The sequence below is a fragment of the Paralichthys olivaceus genome, chromosome 17 (genome assembly GCF_024713975.1).
Source record: "Paralichthys olivaceus isolate ysfri-2021 chromosome 17, ASM2471397v2, whole genome shotgun sequence".
NCBI lineage: Eukaryota > Metazoa > Chordata > Actinopteri > Pleuronectiformes > Paralichthyidae > Paralichthys > Paralichthys olivaceus.
In genome coordinates this window covers 1568540-1593351 of record NC_091109.1, presented here as the reverse complement: position 1 = coordinate 1593351, position 24812 = coordinate 1568540, and the positions used below count along the sequence as shown (strand labels likewise).

At 42.7% G+C, this 24812-nt stretch overlaps 2 protein-coding genes across 7 annotated transcripts; one reads left to right on the top strand and one right to left on the bottom strand.

The window, feature by feature from the left end:
- Positions 1-1486: 1486 nt before the first annotated feature.
- LOC109629561 (RP1 axonemal microtubule associated) lies at positions 1487-13864 on the top strand. Its single transcript, XM_069512038.1, has 4 exons — positions 1487-1643; positions 2787-3440; positions 3979-4135; positions 4537-13864. Exons 2-4 carry the CDS (start codon positions 2796-2798, stop codon positions 10707-10709), a joined length of 6975 nt encoding a protein of 2324 aa, XP_069368139.1. The 5' UTR covers positions 1487-1643; positions 2787-2795; the 3' UTR covers positions 10710-13864.
- On the bottom strand, positions 12656-24066 carry LOC109629711 (streptococcal hemagglutinin-like). 6 transcript variants are annotated; one of them, XM_020087534.2, is made up of 10 exons: positions 23925-24066; positions 16654-23344; positions 16459-16555; positions 16115-16196; positions 15916-16024; positions 15631-15762; positions 14988-15077; positions 14626-14769; positions 14229-14413; positions 12656-14134 (listed from the first exon to the last, which is right to left on the bottom strand). In XM_020087534.2, exons 2-10 carry the CDS (start codon positions 23341-23343, stop codon positions 13966-13968), a joined length of 7698 nt encoding a protein of 2565 aa, XP_019943093.2. In that variant the 5' UTR covers position 23344; positions 23925-24066; the 3' UTR covers positions 12656-13965. The 6 variants fall into 6 exon arrangements, with proteins under 6 accessions (XP_019943093.2, XP_069368136.1, XP_069368137.1 ...); XM_069512035.1 differs by having other exon boundaries at positions 15916-16021; XM_069512036.1 differs by having other exon boundaries at positions 16115-16172.
- Positions 24067-24812: the final 746 nt, after the last annotated feature.

Genomic DNA, 24812 nt, shown 5'->3' with positions numbered 1-24812 from the left:
TCATGTGAAGGAAAAATAACAGTATTCATATCACCAGCTGGTTCGTTATAACTCGTGACGTGGAAGGTTATGTGACAGATGGAGCCTCAAACATTTGTTTCTATTACCTGTCATGCTGCTTTGAGCACCGAGCCTCGGCTTGGGCCTATTTTCAGTCTGATTCACTGAGGGTTTGGCAAGATCCTCGCCGCTCTATCGCTCCCCGCTCAGTTTCAACATTTGCTTGTCTCTTATCTCTGCGGCCGAGGTCTGGAATGAGGGGCATGCAGGCTTCGGGCCTACCTGTTTACACTGAGGGCTTCCTCCATTGTCCACTACCCCCCACCCTCCCACCTCCCTCAGCTTCCTTTGACAGATTTTTCACATTTTTGTGCTCGCCTCTGTTTTGGGAAGAGGTCAACGGGCTCGGCACACGGGAGCCGACGATGGCATCCCTGAATCACTCTGGTCTCGGCAGGAATTCTTTCCTACGGCACATATCGTCCTTATCGTACACACACCTGAGATATTTTTACTGCAGCAAACCAAACACAGTGCGAGTGCCACCGCTTTATCCTTTGATACTGAGCAGAAACCCGATCGCTCCTGTGTGATTCCTTCAGCGCGGCCCCAGGTTTACTGAGGAACGAAGTCATCGCTTGTCAGCTAATCCCCCTCGCTACAGAAATAGACTCGCTTCGGTCCAGTTTTGGTGACTGTTATGCAACTCTTGATGGTTCATGGTTAAGCATGTATACATGACCGGCTTGTACCCTCAGTAATACGGTCCAACCTAATCTACTGGACTAACCGTCTAAACTTAATTGTATTTCTAGAACTATTCTATTACCAGTGTATTTCTGTAGGGCCTATAAAAGCTCTCTTCTTCTGTTTGCTATTATAGTAATTGTACATGTTATTGTCATGTACTGTATGTGCTCAGGTCACATAGGGTGAATCTTAAAATAAAAACAAATTTATAATACAGCTTATTAACTATAATAAATGTGATTTGTCTGTATTTAGATGCAGGTGAATGAATTTCACTGCAAACAAGTTCTCTTCTTGAAGGGTCCCAGCACGGAGAGTCCCTTAATCCTTATTATCCAAAGAGGTTCTCAATGAGATTACAACCCGGCACCAATATTACAGCTGGACACCTAGTTACCATCTGCTGCCACTGGTGGAGAAAACATTCTCCTCATATCAGCTCATATAACCTGAACTGCAGGTACAATATTGTGCTGTTAAACAAAAGCAAAACAACAGTGATAAAATACAGTTACCTGTTTAAAAGTTTAGAATTTTGGGAGATTTTTTTTTTGTCTTGAATTTAAATTGATTGAGTAAAATAAAGGCTGCTGCCCTTTTTCTATGTTTCCAGAGAGAACTCTTAATAAATGTGTTCGTAAAGGTTCATTACTCGAGTTCTTCTTCCCGCTATCACAGCTCCACAGCTCCACACCTTGTAAATAGGATTTCAAAGCACTGCACTTGTAGTGGAGATTAACTTTGAGCAAAGATTAAGCAAATTAACCAGGATGGTGTCTCCCGAAATAAACAGTTGCTGCGCAGTTAGCTCAACAGCAGTCATGATGTAGAGCACGGAATAACATTTCATGGATACTTTCAAAACAGTTGGGAATTTCACGATGACAAAATAGGTACGTTTGTTTTAAAAGTCCATAATTAAAGAATATCTGTATGTGTTTGTTTGCTAAAGAGTTTTCTTTACATTGTTTACAGCCTTCAGGTTTAATGTGATGTTTGCTACAGTTGAAGCTTCAGAAATATCAAATAGACATTTCACTTTCATTTCATTACAAATTTTTTTCCTGGATAGGAAAAACATAATTATTAGTTTAATTTCAAAATAGTAATATATTATATTCATATTATATATGACAAATAAATGATACTACTTTGACAGTAGTACCTGATCCCGATAAAAAATATCTAAAATGGATATTACAGCTGTTCTAATAGCTGTAATATCCATTTTAGATATTTTTTATCTATCAAAGTTAAATGTCTCAATGATTTTCTTATCACATTTGGTAAAAAATAAGTTTTAACAAAAATGGTCTGTACTTATTTTTGAAAGCTAATAATTTCGAAATGGTTCAGCTTAAAGTTTCAGGTTTTACGAGACTTCATTAAGTTCTGTGATACGCCAAAGGATTTGTTTTATCCTATACAGCTTTGAAGAGCTGCGTAATTTTAGATGAATTTAATATTTCAAAAATGATAATACTAGAATGTGCTATTAAATCATTCTCATCTTCTGACATTCAGGCTAAAAGAAATACCAGGTAGAAGCTGGTAAAAGAGAATTAACCGACACCTTACCATTTGTTATGTGCGTTTCAGTGTTGTTAAAACCCAGGTAATCAAATAATTGAAGATGCTATTCACGTGGCAGCTTTTCCAGAAGTCAGGTCATGTTGCCTGATGGCCGCAGTCTAACCAAGTAAACAACATATGCCTGCAAGACATTTAAGCTGTTTACACATCATAAATTATCTAAGTTTCCATGATGCTGATGTTGTTTACGTGTCGACACCTTTGCATAACATGCTTATTTGTCACTGAGAGCTTTTCTTCACATACATATATAAGATCTTATGTGCTGAAGCAACGTCCGAAATCTTTAGGGGTTTTTCTACCACGGATTTAAAAATCTCATAACTTCACCTTTTTAATCGTCAACCAAACAGAATGAGACCTGAGAAGCCCGAAGAAGCCAAAACATAAGAAACCTTCATATTTCTACGATTTATCAAATTCTTTACATTTCTTTCTTGCAGCAAATCTCAATGATGAACCAGACAGGACTCCGGAGGATCCCCCCTGACCAATCGTCAGGGAGTGGCCACACCCTCAGCACCCCTCGCCATCCGCGCATCAAAGACCCCATTCTTTCAAAGCGGGTTTGCTTCTACAAAAGCGGAGATCCTCAGTTCAGTGGACTGCGCATGGTCATCAACAACCGTACCTTCAAAACCTTTGATGCACTCCTGGACAGTCTCTCTAAAAAAGTCCCCCTTCCATTTGGGGTGAGAAACATCACCACCCCTCGGGGGATTCATGCAATCTACACGCTGGATGAATTGGAGGATGGCAAGTCCTACATCTGCTCTGACAGGCGGAAGGTAAAACCCATCAACTTGGCACTGGCCAGGAAGAAACTGCCGCCATGGTACCATGCCAGGCCCGCTACTTCCCGTCGCAGGACCGTGCAGCAGGCCAGGAGTTTTCCAGGCCGCAACGCCCACAGGCAGGAGCCGGTGGTTGTGCGAACTCCAAAGAAGCTGCTGGTCTTTCACAACGGAGACCCCACGTTAAAACACTTGGTGGTGCTTCACAAGAGGACTACGGCTAATTTTGAGTCCGTCCTGGAATATATCTCAGAGCTGATGCAGTTCCACGTGGTGAAACTTCACACACCTGATGGCAGACGTGTGAGTGTTAAAAGCACCGAAGCCTGACATCTTATGACGAGAGCAGCATAAAGTTTAACCACTGAAGAAATCAAAGAAATCTGACGGATTCACAAACAGAAACAAAGTTATTCTAGGTCTAATCTGTCATCTTAAATCACATGACCACTTTACCATATACTTTTCAATTTGATCCACTGATAAAATCCAGTTTCATTCATTAAAATGTGTACCTTCAAATACAACTCAAATGTTTATGTTTTAGATATTTGCTGGCCTCATTATTGGTCCATGAAGGCCCAACTTAAACCTGGTTTGTAAATAACCATCACCTGAGGAGAGAAAGTGTTAATCTTCTTTAGCAACTCAACCTAATACCTAGAAAGGCAATCTGGGATACTGCAGTGCAAGGCTTTAGGTCAGGGAATCTGTGCTAATTTAATTTATACTTTTAATACATACACTGCACATTTAGAATTCGAATTTAGAGCTGTTATAGATTAATACATTTTGCATAATAAAGGGGACAAATTAAGATTTTATTTTATGTTTGTTGCAGGTTGACGGTCTTCCAGGCTTGATATTGTGCTCTGGGACGGTCGTGGCTGCAGGCAGGGAACCTTTCAAATCTGCAAACTACACCTCCCAGAAATCACCAGCTCCCACACAGTTCTCTAACAACCGAAAGAGACAGAGAAGATCAAAGTCTTTAAACCGTAAGTTAAATGAGAATATGAACTTTTTAATATATTGTTATGTGTGTGCGTTAGTCCAGTAGGCCTTCATACAGAGTGTCTGCAGTAATCTACCTGCTCTCATGGGATGACGATTGAGAAAGTGCTGAGGCGCCGATATTATGCATAATACCATAGATGACCCACATACACTGTCTACATGGCTGCCGGCTATTGTTCTTCATGAGCTGTGAATAGCTGTTCTCTCTTTCTAACTTTTCCTTCTCTGTCTTTTTTCCTATTTCACGGTTCTTCCTGGGGATCCACTTCAAACTGCCGGCCTAACCTCTTTCACCCTCGCCTGAAAACGTTGGACATTTCTACTTCACTTTTGAACATTACCCCCTTGTTAATCTGCTTGACTCTTTTGAATGACTGAAAAGGTAAAAAAAAGTACCGCTCATATCATAATTCAAAGTCGAGGAATTTCTCTCTATCATCTGAGAGGTACATTGTGAATCGGATCCATAACTCCATGGCAGGGAGTTCGTATGATTGCCCCCTACCCACTAACCCCACAAACTCAGTGGAGTTAGAGTCCATAGCAGGAACAGGTGGAGCTGAGGGGCAGGGCTGCCTGCCACCCGCTGAGGATGACATCGAGAAGTCTTTCCGGGTGAACCAGGATGGCAGCATGACAGTTGAGATGAAAGTACGCCTGACACTCAAGGAGGAGGAAACCATCCATTGGACGACCACTCTTTCACGCTCAAATGTTGCCAATGAGCTTAATGTGAGCTGTTTACCGGAGCCTGTGGCGGAGGAGGAGATCTGCTCGCCTGCATTATATCCAGTGGGTTTAGAAGCTCCAGCTTCCTCCATCGACAGCATCAACAAGGATAAAACCAAAGACAACCATGGGGATCCAGGATCGCCAAGAAATGGAGCTTTCAATAGGAGCAGTAAAAAAGAGGATAACACCAAAGTACAGACAACCATGGTGTCACCTACCAGAGCTCCTACACCAGGGTACAAGGAAATAAGAAAAAAACAAGCCTCTGTGGAGAGTGTCGAATCCCTGACAGCGACCGGTATTCAGGACGGCGTGGTTAGTTCCTACTCCTACAAGGAACAGATGGAGAACGGAGCCATGTCAGAGGAGTATTGTGTGGTCAAACAGCGCACCACAAGACCGGTACCCAAACCGAGAAGACTCTGCTCTGTGGATTGCAGCAACATAAAAAGCAGGAATATATCCTCATTCAAATCATCAGAGATCCTACAGATTGAATCCAGCAGTGAGGAGGTCACAGAAACTGTCTTGCACATATATGAACAGCAGATGTGTCAGGATAATTTCCTTGCAAACATCTGTGCACATGATATTCCACCTTATGGGAGGCCTGCGACTTCAGAAACAGGAGAGTACTCCTCCAATAATGAGTTCGAACCCGAGTTCTGGAGACCTTCGACAGCATCTGAGTCCATAAGCATCTGGAAGACGGAGAACAGGTCTCCAACTTCGGATTTTACTTTGTCATCACTTAAGACAGCTGCGACTCAAGCAACAAATAAGCAACAGTTCTCAAAGTCAACAAGAGGCAAAGACAAGCATGAACAAAAGGAAGTCAATAAGGGGAAGAGGAAATCCAAAGCACGCAAAAAACGAGCTTGGCGGCTGTTGACACCCGGTAAAAGGCAAAAACAGAATTCTGCAGGAGGAACTGAGAAGCATGTGAAGTCGAAAACTTTCTCCAGCGCTGGGTACATCAAGAGAATTTATGGGAATAAATCAAAATCACCAAAAAACACGTCAAAGCCTAAAAAGAGACCAATGCAAAATGCGGATGGGAGTGTTACAACAAAAAGCTCACAATCGTCAGATGGCACGATCAAATGGAACCTAAAAATTCCAAATGTACAATCGCCCCCGAAAGACAATCAGAGTGAGACAGTTTCTTCAGAAGCAAGGAGGCTTGATATTTCTTCTATTGAAGTGAGCCAACCGAGGGGATCACTAACACGGCAGACATCAGTGCACAAGGAGAAAAAGAATGAAAACAAACCCTGTGATATCAGCAATAGCAAAACATTGTCCAGCTCTGGTACAAATGAATATGTACAGAAATGGCTGGAGAAAGCTGACATTAACACCACTTCCTACCCAGATGAGGAGGGTAGAAAATCAGATGCAGATATCAGGAATCAGGACTCTGAGAAATCTGAACTACAACCAAGTCAAACCCTCAGATCTGATTCATTGAGAACACCCGTCAAACTGAGAGTCAAGTGTTTTGAAAACCAATTATCAAATTCACCGGGGGAGAAAACAGCGACTCAGCGAGAGGAAATTGCTCCTTGTAATTCCACTACTACAAGCACAGAGAACTGCACCAGTGTAGCCCAAAATAACACAGAAGGAAAACCCCTCTTGAATGGTACCTGCTGTGAAAAGAATCCAAGTCCAATAAAAATCTCTTTGCAAAAAGCAACACCTTATAATACAATCTCAATGGAGTTACTGCCACCACCACCACCGCCCGATGAGTTAGAAGAGCTGAACGCTGAATGTTGCATGATGGATCTGTCGTCAGTGGCCAGCAGCCCATTATACCGACTCTCATCAGTGAGCAGTCAAATGTCAGATAATCATCCATTATCCATAAGTCCTACATCTGACAAGGCCACGTCACCCACAGGCCGCAGAATGGAAACAGTTCAGAGCGACACTCATTCCATGCTGAGAGAATTACCAAGAGTGCCATCTATTAAAAGAGCCCCTCTGGTCAGCAATATGTCTCTTGAAAGGCAAATGTCTCTCAGGAAAGCTTCTCTGAGCAAATACACTGTAGGTGCTGAGGACACAACAGCATCCAACACCATGGGGGATGATGACAGTAGTGTGCTGCCAAATGGCCTCTGCTCAACAGGGACTCACCAGAAATCAAACAGCGTCTTAGATCTGAAAAACAGGCCATCGCTCTGTACTTCTGCATCTCCCACAAGTATAACATCCAGAGAGAGAATGTCATCAGACAGCATTTCATTGAGTGAGACGCCGACGCCAAGTGATGCTCAATTCGTACAAACAAAACAGACAAAGACGGCTCAGGAAAAAGCAGCATCACCTAAACCACTGGTGAAAAAAGTGAAAATAATAACCAGCCCATCTCAAAATAGAAAATACCAAAGCAAGAAATTATCTTTTGACCCATCTAATGACTCTCCACAGTTATCATCACATGAGCAGCATTCGAAGAAAACTATGTCACCAAATATCACAAAACGCGAACCTGCCCCCCCTCCTAGCCCGTCTACTGAGAGAAGGAAGATGCTTCACAAAGCCAAGATGCCAAAGAGGCCATCTCCATATTCTCAGTCTCTGGACATGGTGTCCCCACCTGTCACAAATAAATCAAATAAAAAGAAGCTCTCCAGAAACCTTTCCACAGATTATTCATCAGATCCTGAAAATAACACAAAAAGGAAAACGTCATCCAGAAGAAAACGCCACCAAACACCGCAGTCCATAAACTCATCAGCTGAACAGGACAAAACACAAACCACGTTGGAAACAAACCAAAATGATAGAAAAAAGAAAGATCAAGAGAAATCTGCTACACAAACTCAGTCGCTGCCATTAAATACTGCAAACCTACCCAACATGAAACCTGTGCTGGAGCAGATTTGCTGCTCAATAAATTCAATCAGACAAATCACACAGAACAAACATCCCTCCAGTGTGAAGTCCAAAAGCCTGCCCGACTTCTCCTCTCACGTCGCTTCTACGTTTGGCTCCTCATCCAAAGCTCTCCTTGCTTTCCTGTCTGTCATGACCCTAAATGAAGGAATAAATAACTCTGACAGGGACAGGCTGAATGCAAACGTCAGCTGTGCCGAGGCTTTAAAAATGATCGAGTCCCTCAGAGAGATTGCCAATATCAAGGATTCCCAAAAGTTAGAGGCTAGTTTGTGCAATCTGCAGAGGTCAACCTCGAAGCAGCTCCTGCAAAGCTGGAGGGGCTTTCAGGAACTCAGCGACAAATGCAAGAGTTGCAGCTTGACTCCAAATGATTCTCAAGAGCTCATAGTAAACAAGGCTAAAAATGACTATAGCATAGAAGAAAAGGTCATCGATCGGATCATAGACAACTTCGACATACCTAAGAAGCTCAAGGAGGAATTAATGTCTCTTTCCGAAAATGTTGATAAAGAAAATATGTCGACCAGGTTCATAGAAAAAGATGAACTGTCACAAAAAGAAAACAGAGATTCTAAAATATCTCACTGCTCCAGAGAAGATGTCATGACTGTCGGGATTGTGACTGAAGACAATAAAACTAATGTGGACGTGAGTTCCATGATTAAGAAATTCGCAATCGTTAATGAGCCAAAACAATCTGACATGCACAATATCCCTCTGAGAACAGAGACACTGAAACATAAACCACCAGCTGAAGTAAAAGATAAGCAGGTCACTGAGAAAACGCAGCATCGCATTCACAATGAAGACAAAGTAAGTCAGGAAACGGCAAACATGAACAGAGTTATAGAGTGTAGGAAGCTGCACGTGCAAAGTGAGGGGAGCATGAGTATCGCAGAGAGTGGGCACATTACTGATGAAGTTTCAGGTGCAGATGAGGAAGGGCGGAACATTTCAAGTGCCAGTAAAGATGGAGAGAGGCGTAAGCAAAGTTTATGTAGCTCAGATGCAGGTGAAGATCATAGTCGCTCAGAAGAGCAAAAGCAACAGAGCTCTAATTACTACGTAGAGCTGAATGCTAGGAAGGAGAGCGTCTCCAGTCCAGATAGTCAAAACCAGAGGTTGTCAGAGGAAGAACAACCAGAGGAACCACAGATTCAAAACCCCCGTCAGAGACTTAAAGTCAGTGTTGACGAAAGTATAGGTAACTCAGATGCAGACGAGCCAACGACATCAGATGAAGAGCAGCTGGAGTTTGAACGCAACGAATTAAAGGTTAGAAGTGAGGAAAGTTTGTCTGGAATTGAGGAAGAGAAGGAGAGCATTGGCGAGGAGGATCAATTTAATGATCTGCCAGATCCTGAGGAAGTTAGATGTAACAAGCTACAGGCTTTGATAAGGGAAGCGAAGGAGATTAGCTCAGAGGATGAGGACCCCAAAAAAGACGACAGCAGCTTGTTAAACTCTGACAGTTTAGCCGAGCGTGAGAGATTTAGTGCAGATGAGCACGGCAGCTGTGAAGAGCAAGTAGAGATGGAGCAAATCAGGAGCTCAATTGAAGAGGAAATAAGCTTCTGTGAGAAAGAGTCCAGCTCAGAGAAGGAAGAACGTCTGGAAACTCCTGTAGCAATGGATAAAAAGGTTGTGGAAAAAGTCAAACTACAGTCTGAGGAAATCATTTCCCAGTCCATTGCAGAGAGGATAAACCTCCTGGAAAAGCAAGTTGCAGATGCACAGAAGAGGAAAAATGTCGCAGAGAGTCCTGCTCTCAAACGTGCTCCTCAAAGAAATGTCCACCTGGAGTCAGACAGTGAAGATTCAGCCTCTGAATCTCCCTTCACCAGATCAGCCCCTCAGTCGTCTTTGTCTTTCAGCTACGATTCCGGTGGCGTCATAACCACGGAGCCTGAGGGCAACCGGGTCAGATACATCAGGGAAATGTTCTTAGCAAAAAGTGCCACGGACAATCGGCAAAGACACCAACGTTTTCAAAGCCCAAACGCTTCAGAGCTGTCCGAGCTAAGAGCAGACACATCAGCGAGCGGTGGCTATCAATCTCAGACTTCAAACGAGATGTCCGGTGGTGAAGATGACTCAGCACGGAAATCAATCACGAAAGGCTTTGTCAGGAGAACAATCGAAAGGCTTTATGGCAAAAAAGATCCTGATGAGAAGGCAAGCGAAAGACCCCCATCTGCCCCAAAACAGAAAAAGAAAGAGCTTTCCAGCATTTTCTCCCCCTTCCACTCAGCACGGACCAAAGCAACGACTGAGTTGTCTTATTTCAATTCCACCAACGCCCTGGACTCCTTAACAGAGGCGACGAGATGCATTGCTTTCAATGCACAAGTTGGGCCTGGAGACAGTGTTCCCATTGATAATGGACGATGGCTCCTCAGAGAGAACACACCGATCCGAAAATCTGTTTCAGAACCAGTGGCCATAAACAAAACACTCACCAACAGTCCTCCGGGCGAGGAAATGTGTGAGGACACAGAACAGAACGCCCCAAACTCATTCTACAGCACGACGTCCGAACTGGAGGACAAGACAAAGTCACTGTCAAGAAAGTGCACCTACTTTTCTCTGCCGCACGCCAGCGACTCAGATGCTTGTCAGGACGACATTAGGCCGGCGAGTAAGAGCAGTGTGAGCAGTGAGGCCATCGCAAAAGACACCTCAGAGGACGCCAAAACATGGGGAGAGAGGAACGGCATCCTTCCCGCTGGCGGTGTTACAGACTTTAGAATGATGGACAACAAAGTTCACCCACTGACAGAGGTTCCATCAGACGGGGAGGTTGTAGTGGTGCAGCCTCGGAGAGGTCAAGGTGTCATGGACAGGAGGCTTCAGGAGCCTGATGTGTTGGACTTGCTGTATAATTTTTGTGGTGAACACTGTCCCATCCTGTAAAGACATATCGCAGAAACAGAAATCAGACAAACAACAAGGACAGACAAAAAAAAAAGGTCAAAGTGAAGTGTACATTGTTAGGCTACAGTATATGTATATATATTTTTGGTGCCTACCGTTTGATGTTGCCATAACCTTGGCGTAATACACGATCATATGTCAACACAGCTAACCACACAATGCATCATACACACACGAGCCAATGGATTAAGTTTTATTCATACGTGACCGTTTATGTTGAGAGCTTGTGACTTGTCAGTTCATGCTCTGAGATCAGTGTAAAAATAGTCAGATGTTTCGTTTTTTTTGTGGTACCACCATGATTGTGTATTTGCCATGCACACTCCAGAGCAGCTCTTACCTTCTTATAGGTCGCCTGTCACCAGAACAAACACCCAGAGCATTACCATAATCTTGTTGTAAAACTATTAAAACAGATCAAGTCACCGCAGATGTCAGGCAACAAGGCCAATCCCCACCGCACACAGGGAGCGGGTCAGTCAGTGGTCACAGATCAGGTTCAGTGCAAAATGGTGACATTTTCCTTACGGTTTAAAAAAGGAACTGAAATGGAAAGAGCCGGTGTGACAATTATAGAAACTCTTAGTAAGTATTTTAACATCCTTTTGTATATCGGTTGGTGTAAAGTGTAAAGAAGATATTTAATTATTTTCACTAAGTAACCATAGCGTATCACAAACTCACAATAAAATCAATTTTATAGGATAAAGGTTTTATTGTTTACAATGTGGCAGCTGTGACAATTTTGTCTCTTTAAATTCACATGTAAGAATAAAAGTGTGTATTTACAAATGTTGGACTTTCCCTTTTTCTTCGCAATGACCTTTTCCTGGATTTAATTCAGTCCAAACCATCAGATCAGATGATCCTGGTGTGAGCAGCAGTCGAAAGGCCAAGGTGAGCAGGGTGTTAAAGATACCTCAGGGAAGCTCGGCTCGCTTGTTTTCTGCGGCCGATCAGTATCAGGTCTCTGAGGACGAGCGAGGGGACCTCTGTTTTCTCACTCTCTGCCTGAGGAAGTATCCATGTTGTTCTAAGGTTGTTTTGTTTCTCAGAAGTTGCCATCGAGCCAGCCCGTGTTGTGACAGGAGTGTCGAGGAATGCGCTAAGAGGGGAGTGTTTACATCTGCAACTACAAAGAGCAAACATGACAATTACACAATTTACACTTCTCTCATCTCAAATATCAACATAGTGTCTTGAGGACTGCAATTTACATTTCTTAAGCATTTGAAATTCTGGAAATGATGATAAATTCGGCCAGCATCATGTTTGACAAGAGGGATGCATTGATATATAGGGTCAGGGAAATATTGATGGAAATATTTTTCCCTTTCTTGATCACTGTAAAAAAATGTATTTCATGGTTCCTTAGTATATTGTGTATGAATCTTGATGACAAAATTCTGACATATTTAACGAGTTAGTATTTTGTGTTGATCTAAATATCAATTTTATTAATATATTAACAAATAAGAGTAAAAACCTGTATCTACCACCAATGTGTAGCTCAAAGCCGTAATGTGGCCCTAGATGTAAGGTTTGTTGTAGTATAATTCTATATCTTTATTTCTTTAAAATCATTTTGGTAATATATGTCACTGACACAAAAATGTTTACTGCAACAATGACCGCTAGGTGGTGCTGGTCAATGTTCTACTAGAACAGTAGAGCACATACCTCCGCTAAAGCACATTTAGAATTCACGACATTTGGATCAGCATAACATTGCTAAATAAACCTGATTTCCCACCAAGTTTCGCAGTAATAAATTTGGTAGTTTTTGTGTAATGCTGCTAAATAACAGATAAACAAACATGCAGATGAAAACACAGCACGCTTGGCCGAGGTTAATGAAAAAGTTAAAATGTTACACAACCACAAACTCCCCTGTTGTTTTCTTCCAGACAGAATAACTGAGCAACAACATTTTAAACAGTTTATTATTTAAATAAATATTTACATAACAGCTTCGTATAAATCAAATTTCTTTTTCTTTTACACGACACGTCTGTCTAAAAGCAACTGTTTAAACAAGGAGGAAGAAAATAAGGGATGTATTACAATGATACTGTAAATCTGTGATTAGAGTCTGAACTTAATCCATCGTGTCGATCACTGAGCAAATGTTCTCAATCATAAACCTGGGTGACATGTACCAGCACTAAAATACCATTTAAAGCCTGATTCTTGCATCATCTTCCATTATATTTTTTATTAGAGTATGCATAAATCTACATGATAATTTGATATACATATTTGTTTTTACTAAGGAATAGGAGGATGATATTCTACACTTACTCAATAAAACACCAAATGCTGTTTAGAGGAACATATGGCTTAAAAAGAAAAAAAGAAAGAATTATAAATCAACATCATTAAGTCACACGTTTTTCATTCAGGCACAAACAAAGCAATAGACGGCCTTGATGAAATAAAAAAACGTCACTCGTACAGTACAGGCTACAATGCCCTGCTAAATGTATGTGTACAGTATATGGCTCAGCTCAGAAACAGTTCAGGCGAGGTGATCTAAGAAAATTGGAGCAGGTTTATTTAATGCCCAAGCTACAGTTCTAACCCACATCTCTTCCATCAGATTGTTGAAATGAGTCTCGATGATTAAAATCACCTGGTTTTAGATGATTAGTTTGAAATGTTACAAGAAAACACGAGTGTGAACGTGAAGAGACGCATGTGGAAGTGTGCAGTTGTGACCTTTAAAATTCATGGATGTTTATACTTGAGACAAAGGCAGCATCATTACGTGTTGAACGTTAATAAAATCCTCCGTGCACAGATTACCCCAGGTGTAAAAACACATGACAACAGAATGAGGAAAAAATCTAAATCAACCATTTATTTAATGCAGTCAAATGATGCGATGCTTCTCATGTCTCTCTGGGATGAAAGAAGAAGAAAGCAAATGATGAAATGCTTTTTGTTTTCTATTGCTGTCAGATCATGCATGTAAACTCTTTTAATAAAACCAATTGTTTGCTTAAAAATGTATAAAGAAAATACTCTTTCTTTCAAAATACTATGCAGGGAGGGATTAAAGGGAGGATTAATAACGTTTTTCAACAACTCCGTGTTGTTATCATCCTGAGATTTGAACCAATGTGTAGCCTCTCCAAGGAGTAATTTACAGTTTTTATTTCGTTATGCAAATAAAGATGGCGTCAGACACTGCGCGCGCCTCTGTTAAATCCATTGTTACCTTTCCTGGAGACGGTCATACTGTGTCAGTTTTGGGTTTGGGCGAGTGTTGTCCACTCACAAAGTTATAAACCAAAAACTGAGAAGTGCCAAAATAATTTGTGGCAAAGAGTTTTCCATCAGGGGTGGGGTCGGAGAAAGCGATCTCATCTTTGCGCAGGTAGGAACCGAATATGAAGTTGTTCCTGTGCAGAAAAACAAAACAGGAAGCATTTATTTTGTTTAACTTGTTTTCAGTAGATTCCAGATCAAACCTTTGCAGCGTGTGGACTCACTGACCTCAGACACTCCAGCATACGTGAAGCGATGCCCAGGCGTCTCATCATGTTGACGACCCAGATGCGGCTGATGCCACAGATCGCCGGCTCTGGCGTGGTGGAGCAACACCAAGCTCTCTGACGTTCAAACATCACCTTCTCTCCCTCTGAACCCTCCGGGACGGGCTCCTCGATCACCCGGTACCCCTGAAATCACAGACCCAACCATGGATGATGCTCAGTTTTCTATGATGATGATTTATCGGCTGGCCCAGAAAAATTGGCTGATATAAGTCTTTCAGAAATTATTATCTTCTTTTTTTTTTACCATACCAGCAGGCTCTAGAACTAATATCTCAGTCAGTCCATGTCATATTATTTCTACCATGATGAGTAAACCTTAAAAGACAAAGTCTCACCTCTTGTATGTGCTCTGCTATGAGGCATCCAGTCACCTTCTTGTCATTGGAAATAAAGAGGAAGGTTTTGGTCTGAGAGGGGCACTTGGTCTCCACCTGCTGGAAGCCGAGGTCATTGTCCACCATCTCCCTGATCTCCTCGACCTGAGGAACAAACCACTGCTGTTTAATGAGGAAATACGAAGCAGTTTCTATCCTATTTATTTCACACAAGATAATGAACTCAAGCTGGTGTAACATAACAATTTATCCAAAGGAAACTGAAACAGTCTACTGCATATACAAGACATTTTTCTACTGAGCTACATACACCCACCCACAACACTGACAACCACATAAAAGGCTCTTCTTTGAGAACAAACCTTCTTCAGGGCATATTTAGGATCATCTGGCAGGACGAGAATGATCTTGCCATCAGGATACTCTCCCAGAATCCTCTCTTTTTTCCATCCCTGAAAAATCAGATAAGCTGTTAAATGAAAATATCTTTATTGATCCACTGAGGCATTCACATTTTGTTTTTGCATCATACACTAACTACCTGAGCATTAAGTAAGTATTATTAGATACATACATCTTATACTGTAAATTTGTTTCATATGTTTTGATTTGTGTCAATTGGTTCAGCTAACGTTTCACTGATTTATTGTAAATAGTCTCAGGCACTTTGCTTTGCCTGGAACACACCAAGAGATAGACCCTGTCAGCTTCGTTTTTGTTTTAATTTCTGGAAGACACCGAGGAGGAAGTGAAGGTCTGCCTGCTGCTGGTTAGAAACAATACTTCATCTGGTCTTTGAAAACAGTAATGATGTACATGCTCATATAAAGCAGCAAAGTGAAAGCTGATCACAAGTGGTTACTCGAGACACGATTTAACTTCACATGTGAAATGAAGTATGTGAAGCTGTGAAGTGCAGAATGGTGTGTGGTTACACTGGTGTTTGAGTCAACACTGAAGCCAGTAGAAAAGACGGACGTGTGATTTAAGGAAACTTGCTCTCACCACATATTTGACAGCGCTGATGAACTGATTGTGGAAGAGTAAATGCTGAGATTCATCCTCTGGGTTGGCAGCAGAGTAGAGCATCCCACACACACTGCAGGCCACTGCTCCAAAGTGCTTCTGTCCGGCATCCTGCCAGACAAGGAAACAACAGATCACTCATTGAATCTAATTACAATATCAAGAATACATTAAATCGTTAATTGATATCACATGTTTTCTATATTCATGCAGAGGATGACCACTCGTCACTTGATGACAAAATAAATGAATAAAGCCACTAACAATCACAGTCTGGGTGCCATCTTTGTCTGCCTCTTTCAGTTTCTTGACTTCTCTTTGCAGACAAGCATCAGAGAGGGGAGTCCCACCATCTTGTTGCTTCATAACTCTGCTGAAATACAAACACACCTCACATTACTTCAAGTTTCTATTGCTACGAGTAAAAAACAACACATCCGATGATTTAAGAGAAACTTCTCACTCGTGACAAGGTTCTTCCGAAGCCTTCTCTGTCGTCCTGGATGTTTCTGCCTTATTCTCTGGAGAAGGATCAGCGTCAGTGACTGAAGGAAAAGGTAACATTTTTACACAAGTACAATGTAGTGTTAACGTGACGATAAAAGTAAATCTTCTTCTTCTAAACGCTGGAGCAGTTTTTTAAAAAACAAGCTTAACACATCAGTCTTAATAATCCAGTGATAACGGCTCAAATAATAAATACTTCAGAAGATAATCCCCACAGCTGAGTCAGTGCTGCGTTTAGCAATGAGACAACAACATGACATAAGTTGAAATAAATCATGTGGCCTGCAAATAAATACATACCCTCGGGCTTCTGTTCACACTGTTGTGTTCCATCAGACACTTTCTGGCTCTCCTCAGAGGAGGAGGTGGGAATTGAGGAAAGTGAATCAGCTGTATCCTGAGTAAAAAGAAGAGAGAACTGGTACGTGACATCTGTACTGTACAGTAAATTCAAATATGGTTAGTGTTACACATACAGCAGAATAGATCACTTACCTTGCATTTGCCATCTTCTGATGATGCTGGATTTGAGGTTTCCTGAGACGTTGAAGCAGCATCAGTCTTAGAAACATCAGGTTTGGTCTCAGATGTGGTCGGAACAGCAGGTTGAAACGTAGTCGAAGTTGACGGCTTTAACTGAGCTGCACTTCCACCAGCAGTGGACTTTAACTGAGAGGAAGCAGCTGCATTTGACTGTGGGGTCGTCGTGACAGGAGACTTCAATTGAGCTTTGGTGAAGGAAACAGCTTTTGATGAATCTGTTGTAGCTGCAGATGTGGCCTTCGACTGGGGGGTTCTTGCAGCAGCAGGTTTTGATTGTGGAGTGGTAGAAGTGGCAGGTTTTAAATGAGATGCAGCTGCAACACTGGGCTTTGACTGACCTGAGATCTGTGCAGCAGGTGCGGTTTGAGCTTTGAGTTTAACCTGGTTGGCAGATTGTGATGAAACTGTGGGCTTTGACTGAACTGCAGATTTAGATTGAGCTGCAGTGTTTGACGGAAGACTGGGTCGTGTTTGTTGTAAGGGCCTCAGTGCGGGATTGGTCTTTGTCGGAGCTACTGGTAATGGGTCATCATCTAATTCAAAGTCATCAAAAGAATACTTGGGCCGGGGTCTGTATGGCTTGTACTCAACCTCAGGCTTCGATTTTTGAGAATTAAGTCCGTTGGGCATGGGAGGAGGTACTGCTGGGAGGCTCCTCTTCCCTGCAGATCTTGTCACTTTAGGGGCCGGCCCTGGAGCAGGAGTCATTTCAGAAGCTTGAGCCTTTCTTTGCCTTGTAACTCTACGGGTTTCATTAATAGGAGGTTCAGCTTTAGAGGCCTCAGGTTTAGTAGGTTCAATTTTAGTGGGAGCAGTTTTGGATGTTTCTGCCTTAGTGGGTGCAGATTTGGGGGTTTCTGTCTTTGTGGGTTCTGTTTTGATGGGTTCCACTTTAGGAGTCTCCACCTTGGGCACTTCTGCCTTGGGTGTAGAAGGTTTGCTTGTTGTGGCGGGACTTGTGGGAGCTGTTTTTGATGGACTGGCTGCAGGTGGAGGAGTCGTGGTCACAGGAAACTTTGGAAATGGAGAGGTGACAGAGAGGGGTGCTTGCCAATCCATGTCTGAAAACATCTGGTTCGCCTGGTCAGACTTCAGTTTCTTGACGCGAGCCCAGGACATCTTTTCTCTCTGCAGTTCCACCTGTCTCAGTCTTTGATATCTCGTTAGCTTCTTTTTCTCGTGGGCTTTCAGTGGTACTGATATTTGTGTGATGAAGAAGCGTCTCTTCTGAGGCTCTGCTGCAGGCTTGGCCTCAGCTGAGTCAGGTGTTGAGGGCTGAGGTTCAGGTGCCTCTGCAGCAGGGGTTGCCGAAGCTGAGCATGCTTCTGGTCCGGCAGGAGTTGCAACATTAATCGTATCTGGACTCTGCGTATTAACTGATGGACTTTCCTTCTTGGTGGCTTCAGCCTTGGCGGCTGCTGCCGCTGCAGCTTGTTTTTCCTCCTCAATCCTCTTCAGTAGCATGCTGTCTGTGGCGATGTCCTCTGCTATTTCGTGACATAGAGCTAAGAGGTTGAGCTGTTGTCTGTTTGCCGCTCTCTTCGACGCTGCCGCCTTTTGCTCAGCCAAAGCCGCCAGGCGAGCTTTGGTTCTGGCTTGTGTATTCATTTCTTGCTTCTTGGGTTTTTCTTCCTCCTGTGCCATTTTATCCTCTTCGACCTTCTCACCAGCTGAGTTGTTTTGCTTTAGGTTGGACCCGTCTTCTTTGTTTTTCTCATTAACCTTTTCATCGGCCTGTTTAGGAGGGACAGCCTGAGGTGTTGCCTGGGGTTTTTCTATTATTGTGATGTCACTGTCTTCCTCATTCTCTTCCTCTGCTACCACAATCTCACGACCGATCTCTATATCCTCTAGAATCTGCACTTCTTGTAGATCCAAATTACCATCGGCGTTCTCTATTACCACAGCATCACCGTCTTCATTAGTGCGTTGAGCATGAGAGTTCACCATGTCTGTCTCTGAGGTACTAACATCCATCAGGTCACATGATGGCTGCTGGGAAGGGTCAGAACTGTTATCATTGGGTTGCTGGGAACTATTTAAAAGATTTTCCTCTTTACCCACTAATACACTGTCTGGATTCACCTCTTCTGAAAGCGAGGAGGTCAAACCTGATTCAGCCACCGCCTGGGTGACAATATCAAAGGGAATTTCACTCTCTGGTACTGGCTCTAAGATCACATACTCCTCAGATGTACTATCTGGTACCTCAGTTTCAGTGGAGGCTGTAGTCGTTGTCACTGTGACATCTTCAGCCTCCTCAAATCTAGCATCCTCCTGCACCTGGTCTGAAAACTCAGAGGCACTGATGCACTCTGAAAAGACACTTTTTTGTGCTGCATCTTCTGACTGGCCATCTGGCGTGCTGATATCATCGCTTGAGCTTATCACTGCAACTTGTCTCACATCCACATCACTCGGCTCCAACTGTGCAATTAGAGAAGTTTCTGACGCACTCACGCTTTGTACTTCCATATCCACTGCTGCTGCTGCTGCTTGACTGCCAAATACGCACATTTGTTCTGTAACATTTTCTTCAGCTTCCACTTGTGGGTCACAGATTTTGTTTTCTTCACTAGTCGATGCATCTGCAGTGATTTGCTGGGTCTCTGTGTTCTGTATATCCAGTAAAGACACACCATGATGCCTCTCTGAAGCTGTAGATGTCTCTCTCTCGTCATTACTTTCTGGACTGCTGATGGGTTCGTACACTATCTGGTTTTCCTGAGCCTGAACCTCCGGCTGATTAAAAGTCTTGACCTGCTCTTCTGATGCCTCAATTACAACATCAACGTCGTGTGGCTGCTCACAAACAAAAACAATTACTTCATTACTCCCAGTTCCTTCGCCCTGTCCTTCAATACTATTTACTGTTTTGTCAGCCTTATCACAAGGAATTACTGCAGCCTCGCCTTTGGCCTCATTAATCATTTGCCTCCCCATTTCCTCTTGTAAGGCAGAATCTGCAGTTTCCATTGATCCATTTATTACATCCATCTCCTTTTGGACGACTTCAGCACTAGACTCCATCCCAGGCACATTTTCTTTATTTTCCAAATTAGTCACAGGAGGAGGTTGGTGAATTGTGCTTGATAAGTCTGCAGTGTGTTCAGTGGCTTCCTCCGGCCTAAAGTCCTGCTGCTCTGCTACAGGTGCCGGAACAGAAATATCTTCAGGCGCTGCAGTCGTTTCCATCTTTGTCTGAACTTCTGGAGCATAAACAGACTGAGAAGTTATCTTGTCTTTATTTTCTTTATTCCAACAACTTGCAGTCTCTTTCTGAACGACAGTGTCTGTGATTAATTCACTGACCTCCTGGCTTTCCCGGTAGATAGATCCTGAATCAGAAACATCCTCTGGTGTTGCTGTTGCTTCTGCATCCATTTCCCTTTTATTCTTAGCAGCACTAACACACACATTGATTACCTCTTCCTTGTTTTCCTTACACTCAGCCCAAGCAGTGATAGCATCTTCAATGTCTGTGGCAAGTTCACTGACCTCCTGATTTTGTGTCTGTGCTGCAGTTGTTGGAGTAGATATCTCCTCTGGTGCTGCTGATATCTGAATTTCAGTTTCTTTCGGGTCCTCAGTAGCTCTGACGTACGCTTCAATAACCTTGTTCTGGTTTTCACTACACTTGTTTTGGGGAATCTTTAGACCTTGAATCCTTTCAGATGTGTCTCTTGCAGGTCCAGACACTTCTTGGCTTTCCGGATTTATATTTTCTACTTTAGGTGCTGGAATAGAAATCTCTGAGGTTGAGGTAACCTGCGTTTCCATTTTGACTTGATTCTCTGGTGCAGTCTCCCATTCTCCAGATACGTCAATCTTCTGGTCTTGAATTCCTACTGCAGGTGATGTGTTACAAATCTCCGATCTTGCAATTGTCTCCATATCCACTTCATTTTGGCTTTTTGGAATTTCTCTTACTTCTAAAGAGGCTGGGTTTAAAATCTCAGACGTTGATGTCGACTGTATTACCGGTCTGATTTGATTATCTGGTGCAGCCACAGATTCAAAGTTCATCTCATCCTCTTTTGTGATGTGTTGATGATTTTCAATCATCAGGTTTTCATGAACCTCTGTAGATTCGTCTGAAGCACTGACTTCATGGCTTTTAATTTCCACTGCAGGTGATGAGTTAGATTTCTCCTCTGATGTTGAAATTGTTTTTTGTATTTCCACTGAAGGGGCAGAGTCAGAAATCTCTGATGTCGTCTGGATTTCCATTTCAATTTGACTCTCTGATGCAGCCACAGGTTCAAAGTCTGTCCAGTTTTCATTTTCAACAAACTGAGAATTTTCAACCTTCAGCTTCTCGTGAAATGTATGATTCACGTCTGTGGTGGGTTCACCGAACTTCTGACTTGGCTGGTTTTGTATTTGCACTGTAGATGCTGGGTCAGAAAGCTCCTCTGTCTGAATTTGCACTTCTGTTTGATTCTCTGGTGCAGCAACACATTCAGCATCAACCCTGTCATCATCCTCTGAGCTCTGACTATTTGAAAATGGATGTGAATGTACTTTATCAGACATGTCTGTGGTGCGTTCACTCACCCCTGGGCTCTCCTGCCGTTTCACTTCCAGTGCCAATGTTGGATTAGAAATCTTTGATGTTCTTACAGAATGCATTTCCATTTTGTTTTGACTCTCAGAGGTTCTAGCAGAGCCCTTGTCGTCTTCTTTTGCCATTTTTTCAGTTTCAGTATCTCCATGAACGTCTGAAGTAAATTCTTTGCTCTTTTGCTTTTCCTGATTCTGTATTTCCACCGTTTTTTGGCTTTGGGTTTCAATTGTTTTCACTGGATTAGAAATCTCTGATGTTCCGGAAGCCGATAAATCCATTTTGATTTGACACTGAGGTGCAGGGGCACTCTCAAAGTTCATCTCCTTGTCTTTTTCCATACCGGAGAAGTCGTTCCCTTCAGCAGGTATCTCTGTAGCATGGTCATTAACGTTGTGGTATTCCTGGTTTTGTGTAGCCACTCTCAGAGCTGAGTCAGACGCCCCCTCTAATGTTATTTTAGTCTGCATGTCCGTGTCTGTCTCACCCTTTGAGACTGTGACACCATCAGCGAACACCTCTCTTTGTTTTTGCTCATGCGTCGCCTCACAATCAGGTGTCAATATTTCCCTACAGCTGTCACTCACCCTGTCTGTCACGTCATGACTCAGCTGTACCTCAACAAAAGACCCAGGACCATCAACAAACTGAGTCGACGGGAGTTCAATTACTTTTCTTTCACTTTCTTTAAGCTTGTCTTCGGACTTTCTCACAACTTTGTCTACACCATCACAAGAATTGGTAATTTTATCTGGCACTTGGTCCGGCACGTGGACAGATTTTGATTCCTCCTTAAAAGTAACTTGAATTTTGACACTGAGGTCTGTTTGATTCTCTGGATTACTATTTCCCACTAGGATCTCTTCTGGTGCAGAGTTTGAGTTTTCTGAATCTACATCTCTATGCTCTGCAGAGACGCTGGCTGCTTCAGTCACTTCCTCAGTTTTAGATTTGATATTCAGTCCATCAGAAACTATCTCTGTGGTCTCCTTTGTTTCAGTTTCACCGCTCACATCTGTCACACTTACTGGTCTGCATGCCGAGTCAGTCTTTTTATCTGCCTGGTCTTCACCTTCACAGCTTGGATTAATCTCTCCAGTAACAGAAAAATGTGTTTCCCCTGACAGTGCTACTAGTTTATCATCTACATCCTTTTTACTTTTAGTCGACTCAACAACCTGTTTCTCATTCTCCTTGGCCACAGATGTAATGCAAGATGCAGCTGGAGTATCAGAGTCTAGTGCTTCTCTAGATGACGGTAGTATTTCCTTATCTGTGAGCTTTTGAAATTCTACATTTAATTCCTCACATTTACTTCCTTCAACTGCACAGTCAGGTTTGATACTAGCATTAGCATTACCTGATACAGAAACAAAAGTTTCCTTTGACTCTGTTTGTGCCGCATTATCCAACTGCACATGTCTCTCGGGTTCAACAGCAGCCTCTGCTGATTCTTTTGTTGCATTCTGATTATCCTCAGCCGTGCTTTGAGTATTTGGCAAATCTGAGTATCTACCATAACTGTGGTCCATCTGTATAAGCACTGTAGGTGCAGATTGCAACCCCTGGCATGTGTCCTGCGGGTCAGAAGACGTCTCCTCAGCCATGCGCTTTGCTTTGACTCGGTTTGAATATTGTCTGATGCAGCGGGCCTTTTCGCCGTCGTCCCTCTCTCTGAAGAGGTTGACCTTACTGCCATCGCTGCTCAGCTCCTCGTCTGAGTCTGTGGAGGCTGTTCGCTTCAGGGAGGCTTTGGAGAACTGCGACGGAGCTTCTCCGCAGGAGGCACTTGTGGTGATCAGGAGCTTGGCTTTTTTGACAGGCGGGTCAGAAATGGTTTTGCTGGGATCCATCGGAGGGGAACTCTGTTTTGATGACTTATCTCCCTCTTCCTCTGAAGTAGACAGTTTTTTCTTAGTCCGGGGGGCTGCTGACTTTTCTAGCGTATTTCCCGTTTTAAGAGCTCTATTAATGGTGGCTGGTGCAGCTTTGGATGGCAGAGCCTCCCCATCCTCTTCCAACTTCCTCAACTTGGGCTGCGGTTCATGAGGAGATGGTCCTCTCTTTGGGGCCGGCATTCTGTCAGGACAAAATATTAGATAAGGTAAAGCAATCACAATAAGTCCAAGTTTGCAACATGCAGATTAATTCTAAATTTATTCTTCAAAAGTACACATGCATTTTAATATTGCGACCTGTGATCATCATCCAGATGCATCCACAGTCCCCTGGTTTACCTCCAGAGGAACATGGCAGGCTAACGCTGGACGTAAACAGTGATAAATCGTAGTTAAACTCGGAGGCCAGCGGGTCACACAATGTACGATCCACATTCACTCACTCATCCAGCCTCTGTGTGAATAATCCCGCTGCTCCTCCGGCTCTTGCACACAGGCTGGAGTCAGCAGAAGCTTCGCACACAGACGCAAACGGGTTAGTTAACTAGCCGAGGGGCTAATGTGCTAGCTGAGCAGTGCACAGTGAAGGGGAAGCTAAAGCTAGCAGCAGCCAACTCGCAACAAATGAGCGAAGCGAGATTCGCGGTTCAACTCCGCGAAAACCGCGGCCAGACAAACCGAGCCGGCGGTTTTACACAAGCCCGACTCCCACACTGACGACAGGGAGGAGATGGAGACACGAACCCGTCCACGAAACTCACTTTAGGTGTTTTCTTCTCCAACAACAGCTGTTTTTTTCTCCCTGTGAATAAAAATTAACTGTACTTCCGGAGGGAGACAGCGGATGTGACGTAGCAGCAGCTCCAGCAACACACTCAAACCAACAATGTAGTTTTAGAAATAAGATCAGTTTCTTTCTTTCTTTCTCTCTTTTCATTCCTGTCTGCCTCTCTCTGTCTTTCTTGTGATTTCTTCCCTCTCTTTTCTCTCCTCCCTCTTTCTTTCTGTCTTTTGATTTTTCTCTTTCTCTCTTTCATTCTTTCACTTGTCTTTCTTGTGATTTTTTTTCTTGGTCTTCATCTCTTTCTTTCTCTAAATACTTTGGACTAAAACTAAGTGGCGTCGTATTTTAAGACAGTAAAAGTACTTTATGACTATAATATTCTTACTTGTCCAATAATTCTTAGTTACAGTTTTTACTCAATAGAGCTTTACTTGTAGTTTACTTGTTTGTCTCCATTTTGAGTTTCTTTAACATTTTAGATACAAAATATATCAACAAATAAAACTATGTAATTTCATCGACTGAACAATAAATGCCTGTTAAATGCAAATACATTAATAAAAGCATCACAAAAACAACATATATTCTATATATACTGTACATATATATCACATTCTAGGATTTTGTACCAAAACTTTACTTGTATCAGGATATTTTCAAACAAAAGGTATTATAACTAGAGTCCAGTGTTAATATGAAAGGAGCAAAACCATCATATATTTCAAAAACAATACACAGTACACAGTATTTCCCTAAGTGAAACATTTGGAAAACAGTACTCTTAAATATTTCCCAGCCTTTTTAATCTTTTTAGTCATCAACTTCTTGATAAACCAAAAAAACATTTTTTGGATAAATATTGTAA